The following is a 10363-nucleotide window of genomic DNA, read 5'->3' as shown; positions in this document are numbered from 1 at the left end:
GTTTTAAGTATTGATTTAACCATCTATCATTTTTCTTCCACTTCACAATTGTGCACTACTTGATAGGTTTATCACATGTTGTGATTTTACCATGATGAGGGGTGCGCATACTTTTGCAAGGGACTTTTAAAATTTATATATCTGTTACATTTACAAACCACTGCCAAAATAACAGAATGTTCATCTGCCTTTGCTTAACAGACGCTCTGTTATTTTTTTATTTATCTCACACGGGTTCCAGAAAACACACCTGACCATCAATGACAGTCCAAGCTCCGGGGACTTTGTCATGGCCGCGGATCCAGTTGTGGATAGCCTCAGCGGGCTGGCCCCAGTTAACCTGGGAGACACAGGGAGAGGCTACAGTCAAAACGGGCCAGTGCTCGGGTTTATTTTCAGAGTAAGGAGAAGCACATGAATAAAATGAAGATGGATGTCTTGCTTAAAAATAGAACAGAGGAACATGCAGCCAGCAATGTGGTGCTAAGAGACAAATCAGAAAGCAGTTAAGATCAGCTGCACCTCTCTTCCTATACTAAAGGAAAAAACTAGCATAAACCAGTCAGGACCTGCACTCTTATCCAGCTACATTAACCATCTAACAGTAAATTTCCATGAGACTCTCTGAATGAGGCTGTCATTACACTGAACAGCTGGCCAACAGCTTGAAGCTGATAAGTATGTAACCTGTATGTGTCTGAGAGTAAAGCTTGCATACAGGGTGTAAAACATGATCTGTTTTAGTGTTTAGGAAAATTACATTGACAAATTAGTCTTTATTGTAGTCTATACAGTTGCTACCTTGCTGACATCAGATCAATGTCTTGAATCAGAGGTCTCACCCTGGAGTTGGATTTCTTCTGGATACCCTCATAACTCGCTCCTTCTTCTGTCTGGGGAATTCGAGGTGCCTTTCCATCAGCTATGAGCTGCACCGCCTCCACCTTAGCAGAGGAAGTCACAGTTTGTAGTATATGTGTGTGTGTAAAAGTTCACAAAAGGGTTCTGCTGAAGTTCCAGTAGGTTACCATAGCTTTGATGCCTTCTGGGAAGAGGAAGCGGTTGTACAGCGTGTCCACTGTATCAGTTGTCTCGACAGCACACTCTCTCTGCAGCAGGATAGGACCCGTGTCCAGCCCATCATCAGCCCAGAACACTGTGAAGCCAGCTTTTTTGTCACCATGAATAAGGGTCCTAGTGACATGCGACAATATAGGAGGGCAATGAAAACTTAACATGTCACCAAGGCAATTACCACTTACAGAAGAAACTAGACAAATCTGTCACATGACTCATACAGTGCCTTGCAAAAGTGTTTTGCATTTAGGCTGAAACCTCTCAAATAAAATCCAAGCCTAGAGCTAAAAACAAAAGAAGCTAACATTGCACAACCCCTAAAAAACAATGTTCATGGAAACACATTCTCATTGGGTGGTAATGCTTTGCTTCAGCAAGAACACGGAAGCTAGTCAAAGTTGACGGGTAGATGGATAAGGCTAAATATAGGGCATTCTGGGAAGAAACTCTGTTAAGGGCTGCAAAAGAATTGAGTATGTGTCCAGCAAGACAACGAGCCTAAACATACAGCCAGATATACAATAGGATGGTTTAGATCAAAGTATTTCCATGTGTTAGAATGGTCCAGTCAAGGGGTACGAATATTTTGCAGAGCACTGTAAAGGATCACCACTAAATTATTATTATTATTATTATTATCCTGCTATGGACAAAAAAAAATTAAAGCATTAAAGCAGAATCTGGCTGCAGACTCTGAACGCTACTTTCATTATTCCAGCATTCTAAGCCGACCAGTCCGAGACTGCCTTCAGTTCAGACATGCCAGTATAACTTCCCCTATGGCTAATGCTGTGATTAAAGGGATGTGTGGTTGTGATATCACATAAAATCCCAATAAAATACAATGAAAATGTCAAATAATTCAAGGGGCATGAATACTTTTGCAAGGCACTTTATGCACCAGTGCTTTAGAAAGTGAATATTGCATTGTGTTTCGTTAAAAAAAAAAAAAAGAAAACTGCTGATGTCATTTAGTTTGACGTATGTTTGTCCTCCAACATTTGTTTATGACATCTGTAAATTACCAGAGAACAATGGAGCACAACTCAAAACTCTACAGAAAAAAAAGAAAAGGTGGGCATCAGCCATTGTGCCTAACGCTTCATGGCACTAGTACTATAGTTAATGTGTATAATAAGTACCTTGCCTTATATAATTCTAGGAAAGACACAACTTGTAGTTTAGGTATTCTATCAGGCTTTGTAAAAGTTAAGTGATGAGAGGCAAAAAATGTGGGATTAAAAACAAAGACTCCATCTAGCAGCACACAACAACCATGAGCTGTTAATTAATACACCGTAGGATAAAACTAGGGTGAGAAACAGACAAGGAGAGATAACAGATCCAGCCAGCAATTTTTACTTTCACTTACACATTGGAGAGGACTGGGGGATTGTGCAATTACTGCTCAACAGCAAAGATAACACAGTACGTTTGAACAGAATGAGGGTAGACTATCTTATAAAAACAGCCTGTTCCTCTTTCTCACCAGTTGATCGCAGAAGCTCCCCTGTGCAGGGGTAAGATCGAAGGGTGGTAGATGATGGATCCATGCTTGGGATGGTCGATCACATTCATGGGAATGAACTGGGAACAGAAGGGCATGACGTTGAGCTCTGCGCCCACTGATTTATATGCATCCACCACCTCTGGGATAGGCTTTCCTTTGACGCGCCACCTTGGAAATTTGAACACCGGCGTCCCGTCTTTGTCCGCTGCCACCGCTTACAGAGGGAAGGAAACAGGAGATTAGATGGGTTAGTACTTAGATGAGATTCTGCAACCAGTGGCAATCCCATATCCCCATTCTAAAGGACTATTTAATTGTATTAAGTCTTAAGTATATTTAGTTTTCAGCTCACAACTAAGAAATGGTATCCATTTTGAAATCTTTCTCAAGCCATTTGAAGAGAAAAATATGAGAAATTCTGGAGGAGCATCCAGCAAAAGGCTCAGTCTCAGGCTACGCTGTTTTTAGTGTGTCGCCACTCACAATCTTTCTCTGGTTCACATATTCACTAAATGATTTGCTCTTATACCCTAACCCCTAAAACTAACTGTGTAAATACAGTTCCATTTACGAATGCATGAACTGGAAGAGACTGGAAGAGCTCATGGCAGCAGAGTCAGCAAAGTGCTGTTAAATCTGCATCCAAATATTAATGTAATTCTTAGTTATTAGACTTTCTAGAATCACAGTAGAAAATAGATAGTTAACCTGGGAGCAATGAGAAGTTTGTATCTTGCAACTTTGCACAGTTGGTTGATAAAACTAGGGTGACATGTAAATCTTAACATTTCTCTAGCAAATTTATTAGCCTTGTGCTGCTTCATAGTTAATCAAAATTTGCTTGAAAAGATTTGAAGTCATCCATCCATCCATCCATCCATCCATTCATCCATCCATCCATCCATCTTATCTGAGACTGGGTCATATAGAAAACTGGTCCAGGAGGGAAGCTTAGATATCCCTCTGCCCGACACTCATTCTGGGACATTTCAAGATAGTTCCACGGCAGAGGGTTAATATATAGTCCCTCCACTGGGTTCTGAGTCGGCCCCGTGTTCTCGTCCCAGTGGGATGTCCCAGAAACCTTCAAAGGGGGGCGCCAGAAGGCATCCTGATCAAACCTCCAGATGACCTTTAAGGACTCCATTTGATGCGGAGCAGTAGTGGCTTCCTCCTTAGATGGCAGAGCTCCATCCCTGTCTCTAAGGTCATTCAGCTGCTTGTATATGGGATCTTGTTCTCTCAGTTATGATTAATTTCTCATGACCACATGTGAGGATTAGAACATATACAGATTAGTACTTTTTGGCTAGTTTCTTAGACTGGAGCAGTGCTTACATCACAGCAGAGGAAGCCCCAATCTGTCTGTCAATCTCCTGCTCTATGCTTCCATCACTTGTGAAGACGTCAGCAAGATACTTGAAATCCTCTGCTTGAGGCAGAGACTAACCCCAGACCTACAGGGAGCAATCAACCTTTTTCTTGTTTAGGATGATGGCCTCAGAGTTGAAGGACCTGACTCTTATCCAGGCCTCTTCACACTCAGCTGTCAACCGCTTCAGTGCATGCTGGAAATGGGCTTCAGAGGTCAACAGCAGCACATCATCTGCAAAAACCAAAAAAGAGATTCCCAAACCAGACCCCATCCTCTCCAAAACAATGCTCTGAGATCCTGTCCATGAACACCACAAACAGGACTGGCGACTTGAGACAGCCCAGGTGGAGTCCAAATCTGTACTGGCAACAAGCTTGACTTTGTACAAAAAAAATGAACACAGCTCTTTATTCAGTTACAAGTTCTAAGAGGCATCCATAGCACCCAAAACTCCTGCAAAAACCTCCACAAAATCTCTTAGGGCACACAGTCATTAGCCTTTTTCAGATCACATGTAGACTGAAAAATCAAACTCCATGCGACAAAGATCGGCTCCACTGTTCCACAGCTAGAACAAAAATCCGACCCAAAAGGTAAATCACTGCTCTTTAACTTATCTTACTTTTTCAAATAATGTTAAAACTCTGCAAAACATTTGTTGATAAGATATATCTCTCTCTCTCTCTCTATAATATATATATATATATATATATATATATATATATATATATATATATACATACCTGTACCAGAATGTTTGGATAAAAAGATCTCTTTCTTTCTAGACCTTTATTGGAAATGTACAATTATCATTATTGTAAGTTATGAAAGGTTCCAACATGAGGAAAGGGAAGTAATTTACTGCTCTTTATAAAGAGTTACCAGCAATCATAAACGTTCAACGTCATTTAGATAAGCGGTAATATCACTTAGAGCCAGATCTTCCTGCTCTATCCAGAAACACTCAAGTATGATCAGCTGTGACAAACCTGGCAGAAGACAACAACTCAGTCAACATAAACTAGCTCGGTTCTACAGCTGCCTTGTTATACTTTATATGTTATAGAAGCCAAAGGACTCCACAACCAGACCTGAAAATTCTAAACCAGTAGATACACCAGTAGGACCAGTAGGACAAGGGCTAAGACAAAATCCAAACCCTACTCAGATTTAAGTCTGTGGCTTGCTGATGCTACATGGTTTTTCATATCAGAGTTACTTCTCTATGCCACACAGACCCTCTTTCAACATGGACAATGGAGCTACTCTCCCTCAGCTAACACGGGATAAAGGCATGTCTTTGTCTGGGGGCACAGTACAGTCAACACACATCTACCTCAGCCACAGCAACGGCCTCTGGTGCCCACAGCTGACATCCAGGACAAACTCTCTTGAAACTAAAGGTTCCACAAGGGAACCTTTTCATGGCTCTTTGTAAGGTTGTCTAAAGAATCATATGTTTTCAAATATCTATTATTTGAATATTATTGAATATTATTGGAATATGTTGTAACAGTGTCCCTCAGTACAACCTCTTTAACTGTCTTCACTAACGTTGGGCTCTAATTGGTAATTGGTAAAATGTTCTGGTTATTTCTTGAACTTTTTCACTTTTGGAGCTTTATTGTTAAAATGTTGTCTGACATAACAAAATGTGAAGTAGTACCTAATCCAAGCATGAGTTTTTGGGCCAATTAATGAGTAAATGTGGGGCTACTGTTGAAAGGTTTATCACCTTTCGGCCACTCATTCTCACTACATTGGAGACATGTCCAACCTATTTCTCATAACAAGCTGCTCACAGATGTTATGGAACCTCCTTACACTGGAGAAGTTCAGATATATGCCACTGCCACCTCCACATTAGATCAAATGGCAACCCTTCCCTGAACATGTTAATGCGAAGAAACCAGTCCAAACAAACCCAATTACTCAACAGCTCCACTGGAGACCCCGACTCCACCAACTCTATGTTTTACTGTCAGTATGATGTGCTTTTCCTGAAATTGTGTGACAAATGTAACACAGGTTGTTCGTGTTCCATAGGTTTTTACCATGGATCTCTCCCTTCGATACCATTTTATGGTGGAATCATGAATACTGACATTAAATCAGTCAAGTAAGGCCTGCAGTGGTAAATGTTGTTCTGGGTTCTGTTGTGACGTCCTCGATGTGCTGTTGCTCTTTTGGCAAAGATTCACTACATCTACTACACTACTCACTGTCTATTCATGGATAATGACTCTAAGTGTGGTTTGAAGGAGTCCTAAAGCCTTTGAAAAGGTTTTGTAACTTTCAGACTGATGTCAGAGGCTTTGTTTCTTATCTGTTTCTGAGTTTCTTTAGCTTGATTATGTGTTGCTGTTCTTTTAGCCTACTTCATGTTGTCAACGAGGTCCTTTTTAAGTGATTCTGTAATTCATCATGCCCGGTTAGTTAAAGTAACCCACAGCAATGTGGTCCTTCACAGTCAATTCAAGATTTAACAATACAGGCAACTACTTTTCCACATAAGATAAGATTGGCTTGTTTCACCTTAATAAATAAAATCATCATTTGAAAGTTTGCAATTTGTATTATTTTTGGTTGTCTGGCATTAAAAGTTGTTTGATAATCAGAAACATCTTAATGACACACGAAAGGAAAAAAACAGGAGAAATCTGTAAGACATGTGAAACACAGCAACATAAATTTTTTTTTTTTTTGTTTATGGCTCGTGTGTTATTGCTCCTTCTAGTTTTTGTTGTGGCAAATCTTGTCAAATTTGATACTATTTAGTACTATTAACTCAGGACAGCAGCAAATGCAACTTCTTTTAACTGAAAGAAGTGCAGTTGTCTTTATGTTAACATTTGTTTCAGATTAAACATCTGAAATTATGTTTGTGCTGGCTATAAATTGCTTGTAGAGTTTTGACATCAAACAACAACGATGCACAAAATGTGTTGGCACAATACAACAGAAAACCAGCATCTAAACAGTTAACTCACCCAGGGGGTCAGCCTTGCCATCTTTGTCAGGAACTGTGAATACACCCACAACCTTGTGACCCTGCTTCCTCAGGTTACTGTACACCTCTTGGCCAAACAGACTCTGACCAATAATGGCTAGTTTTACCTTATTCTGGTAATAATGCTGCAGAGAGAACAACAAAATATGTCAGATTTAGTGCACCTGCAATGATGAAAAACTGAATAAGTTCACCCACAGATGCAAGGTCAGTTTTAAAGCAGATGTTCTTAGGCTCTCAATATGTATGTTTAGTGTTTAAGCTCTTAAGTGTGAGCTGTTATAGTACCTCATCACCACTGCTCAAACTGTTTTGCAGTCTATGTAATCTGGATGAAACTGTAATCAATTCTCTCAGGTCTGCAAAATATACCTGGGGACAGGTACTCCCTGCGTATTATTTACAAAAGCCGAGGACGAGTTATAAACCTGAGTGGGCATTGTACAACTAAGTGGGGGCAGTTCCTAACTCCTAACACACAGTTTATTCATTTGAGGCACTATTTCTAGAACTATGTTTACCCCCATGTACATGATTGTTTTTTGAAGTCATAGTTTGCAATCTTTCACGCACAGTTTCACACACATGTGGACAGTTTATAAACCCATGTATACAGCTGTTTAAATGGAGGACACTTCAAGGCACTTTACAGGACAAACTGGTCTAATGCATGTAAAGAAATGTATAATCCAATTATAAAGGCAGATTCAAACTCAAAACACATACATTCAAATGCTATCCTATAATAAAGAGCCATACGTGGATCTCTGCATGTTTTTTTTTTTGTTTTTTTTTTGCAGCAACTATCACCATTTTGTGGATTTGAGCTACTGTAAACTTAGAAGAGTGGAAAGTCAGAAGTGGGAACAGATTTTTATAAAGTGGGTACTAGACTAATACACCAAAAACCAAACAGCAACTAAAACGCCTTCCTTCTGTGTGAGTTTGTTGGTTTCAAACCTCTATCTTTGACACACCAACTAAGTACGCCATAATTTAGGAATTTAATCAAACCTACACTTCAGCCCTCAGAGCAGAAGTTGAGAGTTCAAGTCCATGCTTTCTGACAGGAGCTGCACATGTGTCAACGGGCTCAGGTTTCCCATGCTCACATTCATGGTCTAGTCAAACGCTCTCTGCGCTACATGACGTTTCTGCACCGTGCTTCATGATGCATTCAAAGCAACTACGTTCCGTAGAAAGACAGCTTGTAACAAGCTTGTTAAACTGCACACTGTAAGGCTGCAGGAGAGGTGAAAGACAGGGAGAATGTCCAGCCCTGCAGGCTTGTTACTAAGCCGTTAAGCGTGTATTATAGTATGGAGCTCATATGATCCAACTGCTTCCTTCTACACAGTATAGAGCTGTAACTGGACAAATATAGGGGAAGCCTGATGCACCAACGTGGCAAACTGTCCGTCAGGATTTACTATGTGCTTGTAGAAAATCCACATGATGCAGAACTGTAAATGACAAACCGATCTCTAAACAGAACCTAGTCTGCTCGGTCCTGCTCGACTCCATAGCACGACGTTCAGTCTAGCGAGATGAGTTGTTCAGATCCATAAAATTGAAAAGTCAGCCCTCGTTCTTTAGTCGGTGCTGGAAAATCGATGTTACTCACGGAGGAGGTGGAGAATTTCCTTAAGACTTGGCTCGCTGTCCACAACATAATGGCGGTGTTTGTGCATAAAAATAGATGTACGTATGAAAGAAATAGTGAGGATCTGTCCAGCCTGCTCCGGAGCTCTGTGCGCTGCAGCTCCTCTCACCTACATCTTATGTGCGTGCGTGTGCGTGCGTGTGCGTGCGTGTGCGTTTTACGTGAGCTCTGAGCGGGTTGGAGGCAGTTACCGTCACGGTGTGTGGCTCTGACACAGCCAGCTTGTACTCGCCACGGCCACAGGTCGACACGGTACGTACAGTTTTGCGACGTGCGTGCGCGATCACGGCGCGCGTTCAATCTAAGGATGCTGATCATCAGGCGACTCTTTTCTGCTCGGCCCTTTTTACTGAGACACAGATAACCTGAGGAAATAAAATATCCAGATCAAATGAGGAATTCATTTCTGAAAGAGAAATAAGCTTTCAAACATTCTGCCCCACTATTTGTTTTGCAGAATTGTTTAATTCAGCCACATTACCGGATGTTTTGCGTTAACTATTCATATCATCTCAATCGTATTTTATTCCGGACTTTGACTAGGTCACTTAAAAAACATTTCTTAATGTGTTTTTTGTGCCATTCAGAGGTGTACTTCCTGCTGTCCTTTGGATCATTGTCCGGCTGCATATAGTCCAACTGAGTTTAAAGTTATAAACTGGTTGCCAGACATTTTTCTCCATGAGTTTCTGCTAAAGATCAGAACTTATGTTCCAGTCCATCCCACTACCACCACCATGTTTGACTGTACTGTTCCTTCTCAGAAATGCTGTGTGTTTTATGCCACACGTAACAGGACAGACACATTTCAAGAGGCTGTACTTGTGTCTTGCCTTTATATTCTGCGTATAGATGTTTTTTTGACAAACGTGAGATGGGACTTTTTTTTATTTTTTTTGCTCAGCAGTGGTTCTCTCTTTCTTATTGCTGAATCATGTACCCTGACCTTAACTGAGAGACATTTGAGGCCTGCAGTGCTTAACATGTGCTGTTTTTTGTGACCTGCTGAAGGAGATGGGCATTGGCTCTTGGAATAGTTATTGTAGGATGGACACTCTTGGAGAGGTTCACCACTGTTCCATGTTCTTTCCATTTTGCTCTTGCTAGGATTTACTGGAGTCTGACAGACTTTGTAACCCTTTCCAGGCTAATATATGTCAGTAACTTTGTTTCTCTTCTGTTCTTGAATTTCTTTAGATTGGGTCATAAGGTGTTTATACGATATTTAGACTACTTCATGTTGTCAGACAGGTTCTATTTAAAATATTTCTTGATTCTGTAGGTCAAGCACTGACAAGGGCTTATTGTGGTTTGTGAAACTGAGCAAAAAAACAAAATGCAGGTAATTACAGTTCATTCATGATTTAACAAGTAGGTGAAAATAGGATCAGATTGGCTTGGATAGTAGTTTTCCTTTAATGAATAAAATAATTTGAAAACTGCTTCTTGTATTTACTCAGGTTATCTTTGTCTGATGATATTTATTTGATGATCTGAAACATCTGACAAAAAAGTAAAAAGAAGAAATCTGTAAGGGAGCAAATACTTTTTCATGGCACAAAAAAATAATTGCAATAAGACCTAAGCTATTACTACATTATTACTATACTTTATAACTCACAAAAAAAAAAAAAAAAAACAACACACAATATATATACCAGTGGTGAATTTTAAGGTTTTAGCTCTGTACACACTATTTGTCCTTTACATTTTATACACTCATGGTTG

At 40.2% G+C, this 10363-nt stretch overlaps 1 protein-coding gene across 1 annotated transcript in view; it reads right to left on the bottom strand.

The window, feature by feature from the left end:
* The window catches only part of aldh1l2 (aldehyde dehydrogenase 1 family, member L2), a 22599-nt gene extending 13826 nt beyond the window's left edge, over window positions 1-8773 (bottom strand). Inside the window, exons 1-6 of the mRNA XM_047390395.1 lie at window positions 8597-8773; window positions 6953-7097; window positions 2567-2801; window positions 1029-1194; window positions 843-944; window positions 251-340 (exon numbers count right to left, since the gene is read on the bottom strand). Coding sequence (XP_047246351.1) covers window positions 251-340; window positions 843-944; window positions 1029-1194; window positions 2567-2801; window positions 6953-7097; window positions 8597-8644 — 786 coding nt within the window. The 5' untranslated portion in view covers window positions 8645-8773. The remainder of the gene's footprint in view (window positions 1-250; window positions 341-842; window positions 945-1028; window positions 1195-2566; window positions 2802-6952; window positions 7098-8596) is intronic.
* Between the last annotated feature and the right edge of the window lie 1590 nt (window positions 8774-10363).

The sequence above is a fragment of the Girardinichthys multiradiatus genome, chromosome 17, assembly GCF_021462225.1.
Source record: "Girardinichthys multiradiatus isolate DD_20200921_A chromosome 17, DD_fGirMul_XY1, whole genome shotgun sequence".
NCBI classification, from domain to species: Eukaryota; Metazoa; Chordata; class Actinopteri; order Cyprinodontiformes; family Goodeidae; genus Girardinichthys; species Girardinichthys multiradiatus.
The sequence above is the reverse complement of the archived record's forward strand: the minus strand, read 5'-3'. Positions and strand labels throughout refer to the sequence as shown.